This window comes from Stegostoma tigrinum, chromosome 4 (genome assembly GCF_030684315.1).
Source record: "Stegostoma tigrinum isolate sSteTig4 chromosome 4, sSteTig4.hap1, whole genome shotgun sequence".
Lineage (NCBI taxonomy): Eukaryota > Metazoa > Chordata > Chondrichthyes > Orectolobiformes > Stegostomatidae > Stegostoma > Stegostoma tigrinum.
In genome coordinates, this window is record NC_081357.1 from 24,855,813 (window position 1) to 24,879,221 (window position 23,409).

The following is a 23,409-nucleotide window of genomic DNA, read 5'->3' on the forward strand; positions in this document are numbered from 1 at the left end:
AACTGAACTGGACTATATACTGTGGCTATAAGAGCAGGTCAGCGTCATGGAATTCTGTGATGAGTAATTCATCTCTTCAACCCTAAAGTTTGCTCACAGTTTACAAGGCATATATTAAGATTATAATAGGATACTTTCCACTTACCTTCATGAGTGCAGCTCTAGCAACAATTTTTAACTTGACACGATCCAGGAGAAAAGAGCTCACTTGATGGCCATCCCCATGAAACACCATCAACATCTTTTTGTACACTGGAAGATACACCAGAACAGAGTCCATGCCACATTTTTTAGGGAGAGCTTTATTTCAGTCAACCACATTTCCACCAAACCCATACCACACTGATTACAAACTCGCCATTTGAATATAACCAGTTTACACCCAATTAACCCTTAAATATATCCATCATCTGTTACCTCAATCCATTATATCTTGGGCATCTTTCAGACTTTTAGTTGATAACAAGTTTCCCCTTTTTATATTTAAGTATATATAAATGAATAAAGAAAACAAAGAAGATGATATTTTCTAGTTCTTTTTCTTTCCACATGAAAATTGCAGCATCCTTTTCCCAGTATATCTAACAGTTCTTTGAATAAAACAACCCAATGCAGTTTTGAAATTTCTCCATTCTCTAACATCTCTTTAAACCTGCAATATCGATTGTCAGTTTTTTTTTACACTCAACAAAATGTGTGAATGGAATGTTATCCCACAGTGATTTAGGACAGAGTGACTTGGAACTATATCTCAGTTCCTTCCTTGTCACTGGGTCAAAATCCAGGCACTCCCTCAATCACCAGCATTGTGGCTGTACCTATGCCATGTGGACAACAGCAGATCAAAAAGACACTTCGACCCCATCTCATTGTGGATGGGTGATAAATGTCTAGCCAATGATGCCTATGTCCCATGACCAAACACATAAGGAAAATATAGGGGAATAAAATGCACAACAGACAGGTTCTCATGCAACCTGTTCCCATCCAATAAGTTAGATTAAAGTTGCCCACATTGTGTAAAATGCCTTTGCAACCACAGAACCTCTCCATTGCTAATATTGGCCGTATTTGCCTTTCATATTATACAGCAAACTAGGTTAATAAGCTACACTTTTAAGAGCTAAACAGGGTGATGTATTTATTGGCATTAGTTTTAAAGAAGAATGAAAGAACTTGTAGAATTATGTATGATTCTTGTTTTTCTTTGCATTTTAAACAGGTTTCAAGTGGCTACCTTGTGGTTGTTTTTGTCTATGTGACAGAATATACTGGATTGAAGGCCCGCAGTTGGGCATCTATGCATGTCCATGCTTACTTTGCTGTTGGCATCATGGTAGTTGCCTTGGTTGGATTCCTGGTTCGAGCCTGGCGAATCTACCAACTCGTTTTATCGCTTGTGACAATACCATTTATATTTTGCTGCTGGCTGTTGCCGGAGACACCCTGGTGGCTTCTGGCTAAAGGACAGTTTGAAGAAGTCCAGAAACTGATTGACACAATTGCTCGATGGAACAAAGTAAAGATCCCTTGTCATGTCTCTGTAATGCAGATGAATAGTCCTGAGGATTCAACAGACAAAGAAATTGCAGTAAAGAAGATTGAGGTCAAAGAAGACAAAACCAGTATCCTAGATCTTTTCCGTACATGGAATTTGGCTAAGAGGACCATCACAATTTGGCTTGTGTGGTTCACTGGGAGTCTGGGCTATTATGTTAGCTCCTTGGGTTCTGTCAATCTGGGTGGAAATGAATATCTGAATCTTTTTCTGGCAGGTAAGAAAATGTTTGCACACATCTTGCTAATTGAGTATTAAATATAGAAGGCAGTTGGTTCATATTTTAACAGATTTTAGCATTTAAAACTTTTTGGTTATCTAGATCTGCAAAACCATAAAAGAAAGCAATACTTGTTATCATGTTATTGTCAATATTAAATAACGAAAGAGAAACATGACTTAAGCAGGTTTTCCCAAACCGGAGTCACAAACCCCAGTGGGTAACAAGCTGAAACTTTGGAGTCATGAGTTAGGACTTTGTGGAGAAATAGGTGGTGCTTTAATTTAAGAAATCTGTGAAGTAAAAGCCCCTGCCTCCCCCAGATGCCGAAGGATCTTCCTGACTCTTACATTCTCACCTCACTGTGACGCAACCACACACCTCTGTTCCTAATCCAAATTTCCCACACAACCCCTTCTTGTTCTACAGGTTGATGCGTGGGCCATAGTTATTGTTGAGCATCATATGGCCAGAACACGACAAAGTTTGGGAAGTACTGATTTAATGTGTAATGTTTTTACTATCTGACCATTCTTCATGTAGCACAGAACTCTCTCAACTCCTGAATACTGGATTGTATGCAGCACTGAAGAATCAAAGCATTGTTAATGGCCAGTATATTCCAGTTTAACTTTTTAATACTCATCTCAAAGTTAAGTAGTGGTAAGTATTGTGGACGGAATAGCTAAAAGATTGTAGAATGTGTTTTCTAAGAGCTTGGAGTCCTATGGACTTATTTTAATAAGGGGTCTCTAAAGTTTTGGAGTAGATCTGTAGCTCAAGTTGTGAGTATTGAGGTTGGTTGGCTCGCTGAGTTGGTTTCTTGTTTTGCAGACGTTTTGTTACCATGCTCGGTAACATCCTCAGTGCAGCCTCCGATGAAGTATCGGTTTGTTTTCCCGTCTCATTTTTAAACTCTGGTGTCTGTTGAGATGGATTGCCTCACTTCCAGTTTTCCTTCATAGTGGGGGACAGTCTAGGCAGAGACTAGCACGAGAAATCCTGGAAGCATGGCACTCCATGAAGCATGTTATAAATAAATACATTGAACTTGACCCCATATACATTCCACTACGACGGAAAACCGGAAGTAAGGCAATCCATCATAACCGACCGCAGACTTTAAAAACCAGGCAGGAAAACACACTGATGCTTCATCATAGGCTGCACTGAGGATGTTATCCAACACGGTAACAAAACACCTGCAAAACAACGAACCAGCTTGGTGAGCCAACGAGCCTTAATAAGGGATTGCTGGGAAGCAACACACTGTGTAAATAGTGCAAAAATATTAAACGAAATCAATTCATAAATAGGTATAAAAACCAAATTAACTGTGGATGCTGTAAATCAGGATCAAGAACAAAGTTGCTGGGAAAGCTCAGCAGGGCTGGCAGCATCTGTGAAGGTAAAAACAGAGTTAATGTTTCGGGTTCGGTGACCCTTTCTCAGAACATAAATAGGCATGTTTGATGAGGCAAAACATTACAGTTTCACAGCGAGGGAGGAGAGTGTTAGTCATTCTGGACTCAGTAGTTCGAGGGACAGATAGAAGGTTTGTTGGGAAATGAAAGAGACTCACAGTTGGTGTGTGCCTCCCAGGGGCTAGGGTCCATGATGTCTCGGATCGTGTCTTTGGGGTCCTGAAGGGAGAGGGTGACCAACCCAAGCCGTGGTCCACATAGGCACCAACGACATAGGTAGAAAGAGGGATAGGGATGTTAGGCAGGATTTCAGGGAGCTAGGGTGGAAGCTGAGAGCTAGAACAAACAGAGTGGTTATCTCTGGTTTGTTACCCATGTCAAGTGATAGCGAGGCAAAGAACAGGGAGAGATTTCAGCCGAACACGTGGCTGCAGGGATGGTGTAGGAGGGAGGGCTTCAGGTACATGGACAATTGGGGCTCAATCTGGGGAAACAGGGCAGTATCCACTTGAACCAGAGGGGTACTAATATCCTGGGCGGGAAATTTGCTCATGCTATTCGGGTGGATTTAAACCAGCTCAGCAAGGGGATGGGAAACTGTGGTGTCGTTCCAGTACAGAAGACGAAGAGAGTAGAGAGGATATGGACAGGATCTCAGTGTCACAGGAGTGTGCTGGCAAACAGCAAGCTGGATTGAAGTGTGTCTACTTTAACACCAGGAGTGTCTGGAATAAGGTAGATGAGCTTGCAGCATGGATAGGTACCTGGGACTTTGATGTTGTGGCCATTTCGGAGACATGGATAGAGCAGGGTCAGGAATGTGTGTTGCAGATCCCAGAGTTCAGATCTTTCATTAAGATCAGGAAAGGTGGTAAAAGAGAGGGAGGTGTGGCTTTGTTTGTCGAGGACAGTATAACGGGGGCTGAAAGAACTTTTGAGGAGGACTCGTCTACTGAGGTGGGATGGACTGAGGTCAGAAACAGGAGAGGAGAGGCCACACTGCTGGGAGTTTTTTATAGGCCTCCGCAAAGTTCCAGGGATGTGAAGGAGAGGATTGGCAAAACGATTCTGGGCAGGAGTGAAAGGAACAGGATGGTCATTATGGGAGACTTTAATTTCCCCAACATTGACTGGAAATGCTCTAACTCTCATACGTCGGATGGATCAGTTTTTGTCCAATGTGTGCAGGAGGATTTCCTGACACAGTACGTCGAAGGGCAGACAAGAGGGGAGGCCACACTGGATCTGGTACTTGGCAATGAACCAGGCCAGGTGTTTGATTTAGTGGTAGGTGAGCACTTTGGAGAGAGTGACCATAATTTGGCTACATTTAGTTCAACGATGGGAAAGGGAGGGGAACATGCCACAGGGTAAGAGTTAGAGATGGGGGAAGGGCAATTATAATTGGGCAAGACTTTAGAGACATAGAATGCGGTCGCAAAATGCCGGGGATAGGGATAATCGAAATGGGGAGCTGGTTTAAGGAACAGATATTGCATGTCCTGGATAGGTATGTCCCTTTCAGGCAGGGGGGAAGTGATAAGGTAAGGGAACCATGGTTTACTAAAGAAATTGTATCTCTTGTTAAGCAGAAGAAGGAGGCTTATGTGATGTTGAGATGAGATGGTTCAGTTGATGCGATGGAGAGTTACAGATTAGCAAGGAAGGATTTAAAGAGAGAGTGAAGACAAGCAAGGAGGGGTCATGAACGGTCATTCGCGGATAGAATAAAGGAGAACTCTAAAGTTTTCTATCAGTATGTGAGGAATATAAGGATGACTGGAGTAGGAATAGGGCCAGTCAAAGACAGAAGTGGGAAGTTGTGTGTGGACCCGGTGGAGATCGGAGAGGTGCTAAATGAGTATTTGTCATCTATTTTCACTGAGGAACAGGAGAATATCATAGAGGAGACGACAGAGATACATACTATTAGATTTGAAAAGATTGAGGTGAGTAAGCAGGAGGAGTTATCAATTCTAGAACGTGTGAAGGTAGATAAATCCCCTGGGTCCGATGGGATTTTTCTGAGGAAAATCGGGGAAGCTAGGGACAGGGTGGCAGAGCCCTTGCCTTTGATCTTTGAGTCCTCATTGTCTACAGGCTTAACACCAGAGGACTGGAGGATTGCAAATGTTGTGCCCTTGTTCAAGAAGGGCAGTAGAGATGACGCAGGCAATCATAGACCTGTGAGCCTTACGTCCGTTGTAGGAAAAGTTTTGGAAAGGGTTATAAGAGATCATGTTCAGAATCATCTGGCAAGCAACAATTCGATTTGAGGTAGTCAACATGGATTTGTCAAGGGCAAGTCGTGTCTCACAAACCTCATTGAGATTTTGAGAAGGTGACCAAGCATGTGGATGAGAGAAGGGCAGTTTACGTAGTGTACATGGAGTTCTGTAAAGATTTTGATAAGGTTCCACATGGTAGGTTATTGGAGAAAATACGGAGGCATGGGATTGAGGGAGATTTAGCAGTTTGGATTAGAAACTGGCTTTCTGTAAGAAGGCAACAAGTGGTGGTTGATGGAAAATATTCAGCCTGGAGTCCGGTTACTAGTGGTGTGCCTCAAGGATCTGTTTTGGGACCACTGCTGTTTGTCATTTTTTTCAATGACTTGGACGCAGGCATTGGTGGATGGGTGAGTAAGTTTGCAGATGACACTAAAGTTGGTGGAGTGGTGGACATTGTGGAAGAATGTTGCAGGGAGACTTGGATAAAGTGCAGAATTGGGCTGAAAGGTGGCAAATGGGGTTCAATGCGGATAAATGTGAGGTGATTCACTTTGGCAAGAATAATAGGAAGGCAGAATACTGGGCCAATGGAAAGATTCTTGGTAGTGTGGGTGTGCAGAGGAATCTTGGTGTCCATGTACATGGATCCCTGAAAGTTGTCACCCATGTTGATAGTACTGTTAAGAAGGCATGCGGGGTATTAGGTTTTATTGGTAGAGGGATTGAGTTCCAGAGCCGTGATGTCATGCTGCAACTGCACAAAACACTCATGCGGCCTTACTTGGAATATTATGTACAGTTCTGGTCACTCCACTACAGGAAGGATGTGGAAGCATTGGAAAGTGTGCAGAGGAGATTTACCAGGATGTTGCCTGGTCTGGAGCGAAGGTCTTATGAAGAAAGGCTGAGGGATTCGGGTCGGTCCTCATTGGAGAGAAGAAGGCTAAGAGGGCCTTTAATAGAAACATACAAGATGATCAGAGAAAGATTTGATAAGAGTGGACAGTGAAAGTCTTTTTCCTAGGATGATGATGTCGGTTTGTACGGGGGGGGGGGGAGGGGGGAGGGGGGAAGAGCTACAAATTGAGGGATGATGGATTTTAGACAGATGTCAGAGGCAGGTTCTTTACTCAGAGAGTGGTCAGGGTGTGGAAGGCCCTGCCTGCCAATGTAGTTAACTCAGCCATGTTCGGGGCATTTAAACAGTCCTTGGATAAGCATGTGGATGATGATGGGATAGGGTCGGGGAATGGGCTCAGATTAGTTCACAGATTGGCACAACATCGAGGGCCAAAGGGCCTGTTCTGCGCTGTATTGTTCTATGTTCTATGCTTTAGAAAATATGTAATTTTTAACCATTTCAACTCCCCCTCCCATTCCTTAGACGACTTGTCCATCATGGGCCACCTTCTGTGCCACAATGATGCCACCCGAAGGTTGCCGAAACAGCAACTCATATTCCGCTTGGGAACCCTGCAGCCCAATGGTATCAACGTGGACTTCACAAGCTTCAAAATCTCCCCCTCCCCCACTGCATCCCAAAACCAGCCCAGCTCGTCTCCGCCTGCCTAACCTGTTCTTCCTCTCACCTATCCCCTCCGCCCACCTCAAGCCGCACCTCCATGTCCCACCTACTAACCTCATCCCGCCTCCTTGACCTGTCCGTCCTCCCCGGACTGACCTATCCCCTCCCTACCTCCACACCTATACTCTCCTCTCCACTTATCTTCTCCTCTATCCATCTTTGGTCCGCCTCCCCCTCTCTCCCTATTTATTCCAGAACCCTCTCCCCATCCCCCTCTCTGATGAAGGGTCTAGGCCCGAAACGTCAACTTTTGTGCTCCTGAGATGCTGCTTGGCCTGCTGTGCTCATCCAGCTTCACACTTTGTTAACTCACATTTTCCAGCATTTGCAGTTCCCATTATCTCTGACCCCTAATAATAACTATACTTTGGGATGAGGTACACAATAATGGTGGTTTGTGAGAGAGAGATACAACAATAATCATGACTGATTTTAACTACATGTAGATTGAACAAATTAGATTAGAAAAAAGTATCTGAAAGATTAGCTCATTGACGGTCTTTGGCCCTGTATCTTAAAGCAGCACATTCCAGAGCCCACCAGAGAGCTGATTATTCTAGATCTGGTAATGTGCAACAAGACAGGATTGATTAATGTCTTGATTAATTAATAAAGGTGCTCCTAGGTACCAGTGATCGTAACATGATTGAATTTTTCATTCAGTTTGAGAGAGATGGAGATCTGGGACTTGAGCTAGTTTTGAAAAAATTAAATTAGGCCAGTTAGGAGGATATGAAGACAGAACTGGCTAAAATAAACTGGAAAACACTGAACAAACATATATATCCCAGTGAGTAAGAAAAATGGTAGAGAAGAATGCACCATCTGTGACTAGCGAATGAAGTTAAAGATATTGTGCAGTCCCATGAAGAGCACTGGCAGGTCAGTAGACAAAACAGATGAAAACAGCAAATGGTGACTAATAGAATAATAAAGCAGAAATTAGAGTATATGAGGAAGCTAGCTAGAAATATTTTTTTAAGAAGTGGTAAGAGTTTATTCAGATTTATAATAAGGAAAAGAATAAGTAAAGTGAGTGTTAGTACTCTAGAAAGATTTGGGAAATTAAAATGGAAAATAAGGACATGGTGGGTGAATTAAACATATTTTGAACCTTTCTTCACTGTGGATGATGCAACTAATATCCCAGAAATAATTGTAAAGTGAACGAGACAGAGGAACTTCAAGCACTGACAACCTTCAGGAAAAAGCACTGAGAAAATTATTCAAACAACTTTATGTTCACATCTTAAAAGAAATGACTGTTGAGACAGAGAAGCATTAGTATGAAAATGCAGCCGATGATTAGGATGGCAAATTGAGTATTGTTTATCACAATGGGAATGAAATATAAAAGGATGCGTGCTACAGTTTATTATACATGGCATTGGTGAGACCAGTGTTGATATATTGTGTACAATTTTGGGCTCTTTATTTAAAAATAGACATAATTGCATGAAAAGCAGTTCACTCAGTCAATTCCTAGGATTAGGGGTTATTTTATATGTAAAGGTTGTGTTTGTAACTGTTGGAATTTAGAAGAATGAAAGGTGATCTTACTGAAACATAAAAGATGCTGAGGAAACAGGACAGGCTGGATGTTGAATGGATGTTTCCTCTTGTGGAATAAAGTAGAAATGGGAACATTGTTTAAAAATGGGGGGAACTCCTATTTAAGATGAGAATTTATTTTAGTGAGATGTGCATCTATAAGACTCTCTGTTTGTCACATAGTGCAGGTTTAGATAATTCAGTATTGTTAAAATAGACAGTCAAAGGGCATTGGGTGTGGGCAAGAAAATGCAATCAATGACACAGTAAGACCAACCATGTTCTTATCAAATGGTAATATAGACTCAAAGGGCTGAATGGCCTACAAATAATTCCTATATTTATATTTCACCTGTTTGCAATTGATGTGCACTGTAGGATAGAATTTTACGTTGTACTTTAGTCATCTTATCTGCTTGAGATGAACATTAAATTTACATTTAATAAATGATTAACTTATGTGCTGGTTAGCGCCAATACTCTTTGTAATACAATTGTAATATAATTTCCTTTCATGTCATTTATTTCGTTTTAAGTTACTTGACATAAACCTCAAAGTTGAAATAAATGACAGCAGTTTTAATTCAAGATGTTAATCTCTAAGGAGGGCATCAAATTTGACTTGGAAGAGATCATCATTCATACCTTATAGGGAAATTGCTATCTCTTAGTGATATTGTTATTTAACTTTCATCAGTGGCTGAGTTTTAGCAGCTGTTGACCTGATTCATGAATGGAGCACCCTGCCACATTAAAGAAAGTAATTTTGAGGAATGAAGAAGGCGAAGACCCAACAGCAATTTCACACCTATTGCTTAATCAAAGATTAACATTGAAAGGATCATCTCATTTCCTCTGCAACACAAGCAATTTTACTGAAGTAAAATAGATCTGAAATCACAAAATTACAAAATGGACGTACCATGTGAAGTGGCATTTGTGATATAGTTCATGATAACTCACTGGAACTGCAAAACCATGAAGTATGAAATAACATTTCTTGTTCCCAAGTGAACTTCTAGTACATTATGTGGCATCTTTTTAAAAGGCATCAATCAGAGGATAGGTATATCCTTAAAAGCAATAGCTGCTATATTCCACCTGGCCATTGACTGTAGAATGACATTGACAGAGGCTCTGCACTTTTTCTGTCTTTTTAGTCAGGGACAGCCTGTGGTAAGGATAGTTAATCAAGAGAAAAGAGTGACCAGCTAGCCACTGAGCCACCGTGCCACTCCAAATGAATGATAAATGATTGAATGCTCTAAGTTAAGCTGTTAGTGCATGAATTCCTAACTGGGAGTCTATCACCTATTTAAGGAATTTTTTCAGATTAAAAAATAGGTCAGAGTAATGATCTGAAATTTCAGAACTCAATATTGAGTCCAGGAGGCTGTAAAGTGCTTCATTACAAGATGAGATAATGCTACTCAAGCTTATGCTGAACTTCATTGGTCGATTAGAGTGGCCAGAGTGGGAAGGAGTTAAAAATTAAAACGAAAAGCAACAAAAAGCTCAGTAGACTAAATGGAAATGTTTCAGAAAGTGGCCATTGAAACTAAGTTTGGTCTGTTCGATATGTAATGGAGACTGTACCCTGTAAATTGGAGCAAGTAAATCCTGGTTGCATGAGTTAAGCCCACATCCACTGAATTAACATTTCAAGAAAGAAGTACATGTAGGTCACCTGGTATTTGGTGTCCTGGATGGTAGGGAATGATTAAGTATAAATGCAGCTATTACACTTCCTAAACTGACACACAAGGGGTCTTACAGTGGAAATAATCCATTTTGAATGCCCACCAGACCCCCAAAACAATGTTATTCTTTGATTAAGCAATAGATATGTAATTGCTGTTGGGTCTTCCCCTTCTTCGTTCCTCAAAATTACTTTCTTTAATGTGCAAGGGTGCTCCACTCATGAATCAGGTCAACAGCTGCTAAACCTCAGCCACTGATGAAAGTTAAATAATAATATCACTAAGAGATAGCAATTTCCCTATAAGATATGAATGATGATCTCTTCTACCAAGTCAAAATTTGATGCCCTCCCTTCAAGGTTAAATCTTGAATTAACACTGCTGTAGCTTATTTCAACTTTGTGGTTTACATAGAGTAACTTAAAACTAAATAAATGACATAAAAGGAAACTACATTACAATTATATTACAAAGAATATTGGCTCTGACCAGAATATAAAATAAATATATATTAAATTTGAATTTAATGTTCATCTCCAAGCAGATAAGGTGACTAAAGTACAATGTAGAATTCTATTCTACTGTGCACATCATTTGCAAACAGGTGAAATACAAATATAGGAATTATGAGTAGACCATTCAGCCCTTTGAGTCTATATTACCATTTGATAAGATAGTGGCTGATCTTATTGTCGCATTGATTCCATTTTCTTGCTCACCCTCAATGCCCTTTGACTCCCTCATTACTTAAGAAATTTTCCAGGTCTGTTTTAGCAATATTCAATTATCTAAACCTGCACTTTGTGACAAACAGAGAGCCATATAGGTGCACATCCCTCTAAATGAAATTCTCATCGTAAATAGGAGTTCCCCTATATTTTTAAACAATGTTCCTAGTTCTGCTTTATTCCACAAGGGGAAAAAACATCCTTTCAGCATCCACCCTGTCCTGTTCCCTCAGGATCTTTAATGTTTCAGTGAGATCACCTTTCATTCTTCTAAACTCCTATAATTACACACACAACCTTTACATAAGAGATAACCCATAAAACTAAAAATCAATTGAGTAAACTGTTTTGCATGCCAAGAAATCAGGAGGGCAAAAAAGGGACATGAGATAGTTTTGGCAAATTGGGGTTAAGGCGAATCCAAAGGGATTCTACAAATACATTAAGGACAAAAGGATAACAAGGGAGAGAATAGGGACCCTTAAAGATCAACAAGGCCGCCTATGTCTGGAACCACAGGAGATGGTGGAGATAATAAACAAGTATTTTACTTCAGTGTTTACTGTGGAGATGGATATGGAACATTTGGAGAAATTAATAGCGGTATCTTGAAAAATGCCCATATTGCAAAGGTGGGGGTGCTGGATGTTTTAAGATGCATGAAGGTGGATAAACCTCCAGGGCCTGATCAGGTGTACCCTAGAACTCTGTGGGAAGCTAGTGAAGATATTGCTGGGCCCCTTGCAGAGATGTTTTGTATCATCCATAGCCACAAGTGAGGTGCCAGAATACTGGAGGTTGGCAGACATGGCGCCTCTATTTAAGATTGGTGGTAAGCAAAAGCCAGGTCCTGACTTCAGTGCTGGATAAGTTGTTGGACGGAATCCTGAAGGAAGGGATTTACATGTACCTGAAAAGGCAAGGACTGATTTGGGATATCAACATAGGATTTCCCACACACAAAGCTATCTCATAACTTGACTGAGTTTCCCGAAGAAGTAACAATGAGAATTGATGAGGCCAGAGCGGTGGACGTGATGTATATTGACTTCAGAACAGTGCTCGACAAGGTTCCTCATGGTGGACTGATTATCAAGGTTAGATCACATGGCTTGCAGGGAGAATGGGTCTTTGGATGCAGAACTGGCTCAAAGGTACAAGACAGAAGGTGGTGGTGGAGGGTTGCATTTCAGACTGGTGGCCTGTGACCAGTGGTGCGCCACAAGGATTGGTGCTGAGTTTGATGCTTTTCATCATTTATATAAATTATTTGGATGTGAACAGAGGAGGCACGGTTAGTAAGGTGTAGTGGGCAGCGGAAAAGGTTACCTCTGACTACAACGGGATCTTGATCAGTTGGGCCAATGGGATGACGAGCGGCAGATGGATTTTTATTTAGGTAAGTGTGAAGTGCTGCATTTTGGAAAGGGAAATTAGGGCAGGATTTGTACACTTTATGGGAAGGCCCTGGGGAGTGTTGCTGAACAAAGAGACCTTGGAGTGCAAGTTCATAGTTCCTCGAAAGTGGAGTCCCAGGTGGACAGGATTGTGAAGAAGGTGTTTGGTATGCTGCCTTTATTGGCCAGTGCGTTGTGTATAGGAGCTGGGAGGTCATGTTGTGCCTATACAGGACATAGGATAGGCCATGTTTGGAATATTGCATGCAATTCTGGTCTTCCAGCTGTAGGAAGGATATTGTCAAACTTGAAAGGGTTCAGAAAAGATTTACAAGGATGTTGCCAGATTTGGAAGGTTTGAACTGAAGGGAGAGGCTGAATGGACTGGCTTATTTTCCTGGAACGTCAGTGGCTGAGGAGCTGAAGAAGATTTATAAAACTATGACGGGCATGGATAGGGTAGATAGACACGGTCCATTTCCTGGGGTAAGGGAGTACAAAACCAGAAGGCATAGGTTTAAGGTGAGAGGGGAACAATTTTAAATGGACCTGAGGGACAACTTTTTCATGCAGAGTTGGTGTGGTGCATGTATGAAATGAAATACCAGAGGAAGTGGTGGAGGCTGGTACAATTACCACATCTAAAAGGCTTCTGGATGGGTATATGAATAGAAAAGATTTTGAGCGATATGGGCTAAATGCTGGCAAATGGGACTAGATTTATTTAGAATACCTGGTTGGCATGAAAGGGTGTGTTTCCATGCTGTATATCCCTATGACTCTAACTCTAGTAGTCGAGAGATCCTGGCAAATACTCTAGGGACGTGGACAACGTTCCCTGTAAATTGTGTGCTTGTGCTGCTCTGGAGCATTCTGCATATGGCAAGCAATATACTGACACATGTGCAGGCTACCACTGCCAGACAATGCTGCTGCACAGTAATTTTGGAGGGTAACACAGCGGTAAAGGAAATCAGCCATCCTTAGCCCGTCTGGCCTGATTATGACTCCACAACCACACACAATGTGGTTGAGTTTTATCTGCTCTCTGAAATGGCAGAGAGACCCAGTCAGTTCGAGAGCAGCTAAGGATGGGCAATAAATGCCAGCCTTGGCAGCAACACCCATATCCCTTACAAGAAGCTTAAATAAATACAGATCCAGGTAAGCGTATTCTATCACACTCCTGACTTATATCTTGGAGATGTTGGCTTTGAGGGGTCAGGAGCTAAGTTACTTGCTACAGGATTTCCAGCCTCGGTCCCGCTCTTGAAACCACTCTCTTATATGGTAAATGTGCCCATGATTTATCTACCTAATAGAAGATAGGAATTCAGAAACTCAAAGTGATTCCAGCTCTTCAGTATCCAAGAATGATTCAGTCCCATCCACTGAGCTACCATTTTGCCAAGGCATTTAACTGTTGATGTAGGCTGTTTTCAGAAATATTTCGGAAGTAGATTTGTTTTTCACAGTCATTTCTTCATCAGATGCCTCTTGTTTTCAACCCTACAACCTTGTTGCTATAATTTTGTTTCCTGTTTTGAAAGCAAAACCTTTTTAATTATGTGACTAAGCTGGATGCACTTAAAACCTGTCAACTTGTTTTTATCCAAGCGTATTATTAATTTGCTTGCCTTATCCTTTAAATGTGAACAATAAATATGGATGGATATGGCAATTTATAGCCTGATTATAGCAATTTCACTTAAGGCATGACCGAAGAAAGATTACAGGGGTGCTATATCAATAACTGATCTCCCTTGCTCAGCTGGATTTGAAAGCATAAATGGGCAAGATTTAAAGGGAGTGGGTTCACTTCTGCCAGTCTAAGGACATGACAAGATTCTTACAGCTATCAGAAATTAGTGGATTGTCAAAACTGTTAAACTTTGCTTCAATCAGTTCACTGCTATCGTCACATCACCTGTTCTGGTAGGTGTTACACTGGCTAGGGTTTCCTGCAGAGATTCATTTCTGAACTTCTGAATTTGCAGCTTTCACAGTTTGATGACTCATTTATGTTTGTGTTTATGCATCAATCAGCAGATTCCTCTTTGCATATAACCCTCCCCCTGCCTGTGATTGGAGTATTTATGATCTAGATTTGCTAATAGAATCCATGTATTGTTCATCTAAATGTTATATCTCAAGTTGTAGCATCTAGTATGCAAAATGCTTAAAGTTACTTAGCCTCATTACTCACTCCTCGCATTGATATATTGCCAAATTTATACTGTCATCCACACACCAAAAGCATATGGCCCTATCATTAGAGCTCTTTTCATCCCACTGCAATGCAAGCAGAGACTGAGAATGAAAGTGGACTCTGGTTTCAGTGTAATCATATTTCTACTGGGCTATAATTTTTCTTCTTGTACTGAGATGGAGTGCTGGCCAATGGAAGACTTCCCTATCTAAATAATATGTCCATTACCCTATTCTCCAAATCCCAACAATGTTGTTTCCTCTCTAAAGTGTTTATCCTGTTATCTTTGAAAGTCATTATTCGCTGTGTTTGCCCTGTACGTTCCACATCAGGGGAGGTGGTGACATAGTGATCTCATCATAGTCTTGTAAATCAGTCCTCAGACTAATGTTCTGGGGTCATGAGTTTAAATCTCATTATGGCAGGTAGAGAAAGATGCATTCAGTAAAAAATCTGGAATAAAAGGCTAGCTAGTCTGATGGTGTAGAATCACACAGCACGGAAACAGCCATCGGTCTAACTGGTTCATGCTGACCAGGTTTTCTAAACCGGGCTCGTTCTATTTGCTTGCGCTTGGTCCATACCCCTCTAAAACTTTTTTATTCGTATCCGACCAAATCTGTTTCAAATGTTATAACCATACCTACATCTACCACTTCCTTTGGCAGTTCATTCCACAAATGGACCATCCTGTGTGTGAAAAGGCTACCCCTCAGGTCCCTTTTAAATCTTTCTCCTCTCACTTAAAATTACACCCTCTAAGTTTAGACCCCTATTCTAGGAAGTAGACCTTGGCTGTTCATATTATCTGTGTCCCTCATGACCTCATAAACCTCTATAAAGTCACTCCTCAACCTCCTATGCTCCAGAGAAAAAAAAAATTCCAGCCTTTCCAACCTGACCTTATAACTCAAACCGTCCAGACCCAGTAAAATCCTTGCAAACCTTTTCTGTACGCTCTCCAATTTAATAATCGCGTTCGCTGATACCCTCTGCTGCTCTTAGCTGGTCTGACCTACATTTAACTTCAGACCCACAACAATGTGGTTGACTCTAAACTGCTTTCTGGGTAATTAGTGATGGCAATAAATACTGGCCTAAGCAGTAACACCCACATCCCATGAATGAATTAAATATGTTATGTAATGACAACAGTAAATGCTGAAGAAGCTTGGCAAGTCTGGTAGCATCTGTGGAGAGAGAAAAAGTACATGTTTTGAGTCTGATATGACTCTTCTTCAGAACTGAAAAATGATGTTTTCATGCTGTCGACAGAAATGGTGAAATCATATACAAAGACTATGAGCAAAGAATCCCCCCCCACCCCGGTTTGCCATTTAAATTTTATTCTAACAATGCATTAAAGAATAATCTTTAGTCATTGTCAAGAATTGCTGGAAAAACTCAGCAGGTCTGGCTGCATCTATGGAGAGAAAGCAGAGTTAATATTTCAGATCCAGGGACCTTTCTTTATAACAACTCTGAGGAAGGGTCTGTGGACCTGAAACATTAACTCTGCTTTTTCTCTATAGATGCTGCCCAATCTGCTGAGTCTTTCCAGCAATTTCTATTTATGTTTCTGATTTCCAGCATCTGCAGTTCTTTGGGTTCTTGCTCTGTCATTGTCAGTTAGTTGTCAGATTTTCAGGAACTATTTACAAATACATTGGGTGGAATTTTCCCAGCCACAGAACACCATGAGCTTTGCAAAACGAATTGTGAAAATTGGGTGAAATGTCTGATTTTCACAACTTTGAGAGCCACAAGACCCCATTTCAACAGATGAGATGAGATTCCCACAAGTGAGCAGCGAGAGTCTTATTTGCATGGTTTGGTGTGCTTCTATTTAATTTTGCCTGATTAATACATGGTTTCTTGACCTCCAATCTGCTGGATAGAAACTATACGCCAAAAATTCCTGAGGTGGTCAGTGACTGTACATACCTCACCTCCACGGATCTTGGCATCCAATACACAACAGTCTTATCACATCATCTTGGTACGTCTCTAATCCATTTACAATGCAGTTCTGCACTTTAGTGGCTCACTTTGGAGTGTACCAGCACCTTGCACTGTAATGTCGCTGTAAGGACTCCTTGCATGAAGGAATGAGCATCTCATAGATTCCACCAGTGTACAACTCAGGGTGCATTGCTGGTTCTGTTTGTGCACAATCACTTTGTGCCTACTTTCTTGAGTTACCTTTTGACACTTTGCCCTTTAGCCACAACCCAAGGGCTCACAGTACTTTGTCTTGCTGTGCCTTTTAGCACAGATACAAAGCCAGGCAGCTGGTCATGCCTGTCAGCAGTCGTATTGCTGTATATCACTGTGTAATATCAATCTCACACCTACACTATGACCCAGCAGTCTGAGTGGCAAACACACTGCCTGTGATCAACCAGGTGGCCATGTCTTAAAACCAAAAGGGAATAGTCCTCAGCCAAGTCAAAGGGAACAGCTGTCAGTCAGAGGGTCCAGGCACACTTAGTCAATGGCAGTGTCCAATCCCAGTCCGGGGTCTTGAGCACAGACAGTTGTCTGCTTGTGGCCTTCACGCGCATAGGCTTTTGCTACAATCTGGGAAGTGTCCCATGGTCAGTCCTGCAGGTCCAGTGCTAACAGTCAGGGAGCTACCCAGAGATTGGTCAGAGGTGCAGTCAGTCATCCATTAGGGCTGTCTTCCAAATTTGGTCAGGGAGCTGGGCCCCAGTCTAACCTGCCGTGAATGTAATGAAAGTCAAGAGGGGTTTTCAGGAGTCACTGCAATGGAGGGGGGGGTAATTAGGGAATTCAGCACTGGGATTGCAGACAGCAACCTGGATGCAAAGGGGACCAGAATGGTGAAAGGGGGAAATTTGAGATGTGAAGGCAAGAGAAAGGACATGAGACACTGCAGGAGGGAGGGTGCTAAAAGCTGTTGCTACAATGGTGACACACAATGGGAGAGGGGATGTGAAGCACAATGGTGGGCAGGATAAAACTGGTACAAAGCTCAAGGATTAAGGATGGAGGCCTCAGCTGTAACTCAGGTGGTGGTGTTAGGAAACGTGAGGGATCAGCATTAATAGAGACAGGGAAGTTTTGGGTGGGAGGGTGGGCTTGATTACCAGGCTGAGACTGGAACGCATTATTCCAAGTATGACCTGAACTGCCTTTTATACACAATCGAATCCTAAATTAAACAAACGCGTGAATAGAAAATAACTGCATCCACTCCCAAAGTGGGCAGTGCCTGTGTTTTTATTTTCTGAACAATGGGAACAGTTGCACTGATCATGTACTTACAGAGTAGAGGCTGAAGTCATATGTTACCATAGCATTATGCTTGCCAACTGGGTGGTATGCAAATGCTGGTCAGAAGCAAAGTCATCTCTGTGAAGCAGAAGCATAAAGCTAAATGGAAGACATCAAAGGTTACACAACGGTATTGAACTGACATCCTGTGGACTGTGATGTTCTGCACGATGCTCCTACAAGCAATGATGCCCATCTTGGGTGACGTGGAGCTGGGAGCACAAAGATCTCCGTCCTCATGCAACACTTCATGTCTTTTGGTGATATGACTGGTGCTGCATTCATCAGTCGGTCTGTGTAGATGTCCATGCTTGTCAGGGTGTTCCATGCCCCACTCTCTGGGGGATTCTGTGATGTTATTTGTAAGTGATATGAATCCTGACTACTCACATCACCAAGGACCTATTCTATTCCTTAGGTTCCCACACAGGCCCATTGAAATTGTGACTGATGGATCCAACCCTAGCAGAGGTTATGGTTTCTGTTGCTGTCGTGTCACTAAGGCACAGAGAAATGGAAGAGGAACAAAGATGCAACTTAACCCATGAACAACAATACCCTATTAGGATTTACTGAACAGCTTGCACATGAAGAGGGCACAGCTAAAGTTCCCCTCAGGATGTGCAGGAGATACTGGAGGCCCAGAGTCCTTTGTCCTTGACATTCCCTCTGAATGAGCTAGGTATATTGTCAGCGTAGATGAGGACACACTAGGACACTGTCACAGATTTACATCAACCTCCGGAGCAGAACCCCTCGTGATGCAGTGGGTGCCCTAACCAGTGGCTGTCAAGGTGACAGTTGTGTTGAACTTCTATGAAACTGATTCTTGCAAGGAGCCACTAGGAACCTGTGCGGGATCTCAATTCTTCATTCACAAATGTACAAAGGCTGTGACCAATACCATTTGTGTCAGATTATACCAATCCATCTCATTTCCCTGTGACAAGGTCAGCCTTGCAGCCCAGGCAATAGGATTTAGCAACATGACAGGTTTCACACTGGTACAGGGAACAAGAAACTGCACATTCCGCACTGGAAGGGTCTTATCATAACACAACTTTGTTCATCATTAAAAAAGGGTTCTATTCCATCAATATGCAAGTCACCAGTGAGCATCATTCTGACACTTTGGAAGTATGCAACGGGTTTCCTTGGAGCTGCCATGGTGCCTATATCCTGGAGAAGTTCAATGTTTCTATTGCATTTGTGGGGCGAAACACCTTACATGGATGGTCATGGGTGGTGTTCCCTCTGCAAACATCACCAATGGATCCGTTATATAACCCTCTGACTGAGACAGAATAAAGATACAACACTGCCTATTCTTCAGCCAGGGCCATGGTGAAGCAAACAATAAACCTGCTGAAGATAAGTTTCTGTTGGTTAAGTCTGATAGATCCTTGCAGTGCTGTTTGGACAGAATGTGCCACCTTAATCCCAGCATGCTATGCTCTGTGCTGTGCTCTGCACAAAATCAGCAGCTAAAGAGGTGTTGTAAGGATGTTAAAGTGCTGGGTGAGCAATCTCCTGAGAAAAAAGATGAGGACTTTGAGCAGGAGGAACTTCACTTTCTGCATGAGAGAGTGCAGCAGTCTCAGGCACAAGGAGCCAAACAGAACTGAACTGACACCCGTTGCTCTAGTAGATGAGAGTTGGGTGCAGTGGTCATTCATTGACTGTAAATTCATTGGTACTCATGAGGAAACAGATAATTTCTGATGCCAGAAACCAGTTCAGCTTCTGTTGCTTTGTTCACTTTTGCTGTTGGTGAATAAAAATGAATCCTTCAAAAGTGATAGTTGAAGTCTTCCCTGTATGTAATGGGTACACATTAAAGCAATGATAAGATGCTAAGCTAGAATGAACATTTCAGAAGGAGAAGTATTTAGAGAGGCTTGTAATGTTGGGATGCAGTTGTACGTGTTTTTTTAATGCATTTTGTGGGATATGGGCATCGCTGGCTGGCCAGCATTTCTTGCCCATCCCTAGTTGCCCTTGAGAAGGTGGTGGTGAGTTACCTTCTTGAACCGCTGCAGTCCTCCTGCTGTGGGTTGACCCACAATGTTATTAGGGAGGGAATTCCAGGATTTTGACCCAGCAACAGTGACAGAACAGGGATACATTTCCAAGTCAGGATGGCGAGTGACTTGGAAGAGAGCACCATCTGCTGCCCTTTATCCTTCTAGATGGATGTGGTCATGGGTTTGGAAGCTGCTGTCTGAGGATCTTTGGTGAATTTCTGCAGTGGATCTTGTACATAGTATGCACTGCTGCTACTGAGCATCGGTGGTGGATGGAGTGGATGCCTGTGTATGTAGTGCCAATCCAGCGGGCTGCTTTAACTTGGATGATGTCTAGCTTCCTCAGTGTTGTTGGGGCTGTAGTCATCCAGGCAAGTAGGGAGTATTCCATCACACTCCTGACTTGTGCCATGTAGATGATGGACAGGCTTTGAGGAGTCAGGAGGTGAGTTACTTGCTGCAGTATTCCTAGCTTCTGACCTGCTGTTGTAGCCACTGTGTTTATGTGGTGAATTCAGTCAAGTTTCTGGTTAATGGTAACCCTTTAGGATGTTGATAGTGAGGGATTCAGTGATGCTAACACCATCGAATGTCAAAGGGTGGTGGTCAGATTGTCTCTTATTGGTGATGGTCATAGCCTGGCATTTGTGTGGTGCAAATGTCATTTGCCAGTTGTCAGCCCAAGTCTGGATATTTGTCCAGATCTTATTGCATTCGAACATGGACTGCTTTAATATTTGACGTGTTGTGAACAGTGCTGAACATTGTGCAATCATTGGCGAACATCCCCACCTCTGAACTTATAATGGAGGGAAGGTCATTGATGAAGCAGCTGAAGATGGTTGGGCCTAGGACACTATGCTGAGGAATTCCTGCAGAGATGTCCTGGAACTGAGATGATTGACCTCCCACAACCACGACCACCCTTCTATATGTCAAGTATGACTCCAATCACTGGAGCGTTTGCCCCCGATACCCATTAATTCCAGTTTTGCCAGGGGTCCTTGAAGCCACACTCAGTCAAATGCAGCCTTGATATCAAGGGCTGTCACTCTCACCTCACCTTACCTCTGGAATTCAGCTCTTTTGTCCATGTTTGAACCAAGGCTGTACTGAGGTCAGCATCTGAGTGGCCCTGGTGGAACCCAAACTGGGCGTCACTGAGCAGGTTATTTCTGAGCAAGTGCTGCTTGATAGCACTGTTGATGACACCTTCCATCACTTTACGATAATGGAGAGGAGATTGATGGGGCGGTAATTGGCCAGGTTGGATTTATCCTGCTTTTTACGCACAGGACATACTTGGGCAATTTTCCATATTGTCAGGTAGATACCAGTGTTGTAATTGTACTGGAACAGCTTGGCTAAGGGAGCTGCAAGTTCTGGAGTGAAGTCTTCAGTACTATTGCCAGAATGTTGTCAGGCCCTGTAGCCTTTGCAGTATCCAGTGTCTCCAACTATTTCTTGATAGTACATGGGGTCAACTGAATTGGCTGGAGACTGGTATCTGTAATGCTGGGGACTACTGGAGGATGCTGACAATGGATCACCCATTTGGTACTTCAGCCTTATCTTTTGCACTGATGTGCTGGGCTCTTCCACCATTAAGGATGGGGATATTTGTGGAGACGCCTCCTCCAGTGAGTTGTTTAATTGTCCACCACCATTCACAACTGGATGTGGCAGGACTGCAGAGCTTAGATCTGATCCGTTGGTTGTGGGGTTGCTTTGCTCTGCCAATCACTTGCTGCTTTCACTGTTTGGCGAGTCATCCTGTTTGGTGGCTTCACCAGTTTGATACTTCATCTTCAGGTATTCCTGGTGCTGCCCCTGCACTCTTCATTGAACCAGGGTTGATCCCCTGGCTTGATTGTAATGATTGAGTGGATGGTATGCTGGGCCACGAAGTTACAGATTGTGTTTGAGTACAATTCTGCTGCTGTTGATGGCCCACAGCGCCTCATGGATGCCCAGTCTTGACAAAACAAATAAATGCTGTCCTGACCACAATGCATGAATGAATTTCAAAAAATGATCTTCCTTTCCTCAGCACAGATTCATAAGCTATTTTAAAAATATTTAAATTGTTTGCAAAAGCAAGAAAGCTGGAATGTAAGGAGTTACTTTGAATAGTTATGCATAATGAAACTTGAAGGTGTACATGAGACAGCCAACAAATGAGCAAACAACTTTTGTGTTTTATTTCATGAATTGTTTTAGTTCTGTGCGCCAGCTGCTAAACTGCAAATGGAATTAGAGCCTGTAAATGTATTATATTGGGCTGAAGCTTACCAGAAATCGGTTAAGTGTCATTTTTCTTGAGCCTGATGGAGGGCTTTTCATGCTCTTGCCCTAGAGTTGCCTCATTAACCATGTACCATGCCTCCATGGTTCCCCACTCATCCAGGACTCCAACTTGCTGGAAGTACAAGTTCCAGGAATCATGGGTGGGTGCCATGCTTAAATGCCAGCTCTGCACCTGGTCAAATATTGGCAGTCTGGCGTTGTCCTTCACCATGAACATGGCAGGACAGCAACCACAAACCAATTTTCAGGGCACATAGGCGGTACAGCTAACAATCCCCAACACCATGCTAAATGGGACAGACTTCACACAAACTGGCTCTCTTAAGCAAAAATAAAAATATTTATGATGCGTTTGTATCAGTCATCCCAGTCATTTCCAAATAAATTCATTGACACCATTTATTTGAACATAATCAGTGAATTTAACTGAATCAATGTTTGAATATAAAGCTAACACTGAAAAATCTTAACCTTTGCACAAAATGTGTGGCCGTGCAATCTTTTGTAAAAAGGAAACAAATCTTAACTACTTTGGGACATTTTCACAGGAAAAGATCAATCTAGAGTATTCTCTTTAACCCCAGAGTATCATGTGAGCCAGGCAGACCAAGAAAGATAGAGAACTTTTTTCCATAAAAGAACTTTGTGTGGACTTATTGAAGAACTTCTCTAGTTCCCACCGGATACGCTAGTTATGACTTTGTATTCGTTGACAGGTGCAGTGGAAATTCCTTCTTATATTGTTGCTTGTTTTGTGATGGACAGACTGGGAAGAAGGAATACTTTGGCACCATCCCTGTTCCTGACTGGTGTGGCATGTTTTCTCAGCATGGTGATTCCCCAGGTGAGCTTCTAAGATCATTTTTATCCTCAAGATATTCTAGGACTAAAACATGAAACTTAGAAGAACATAGAACATTACGGCGCAGTACAGGCCCTTTGGCCCTTGATGTTGCGCCAACCTGTGAAACCAATCTAAAGCCCATCTAACCTACTCTATTCCATTATCATCCATATGTTTATCCAATGACCATTTAAATGCCCTTATGTTGGTGAGTCTACTACTGTTGCAGGCAGGGCATTCCACGCCCTTACTACTCTGAGTATTTTGACAGAAAGCAACAGTTTGAAGAAGAGAAATTCAACACAGTGTTTCCTTTTAGCTTAAAACTAACATT

At 42.3% G+C, this 23,409-nt stretch overlaps 1 protein-coding gene across 2 annotated transcripts in view; it reads left to right on the plus strand.

The window, feature by feature from the left end:
- slc22a16 (solute carrier family 22 member 16) overlaps positions 1-23,409 on the plus strand; it is a 109,674-nt gene that overhangs the window by 72,826 nt on the left and 13,439 nt on the right. For both annotated transcript variants that reach the window (XM_048531616.2, XM_048531617.2), the window contains exons 5-6: positions 1,223-1,775; positions 22,948-23,075. In XM_048531616.2, coding sequence (XP_048387573.1) covers positions 1,223-1,775; positions 22,948-23,075 — 681 coding nt within the window. The remainder of the gene's footprint in view (positions 1-1,222; positions 1,776-22,947; positions 23,076-23,409) is intronic.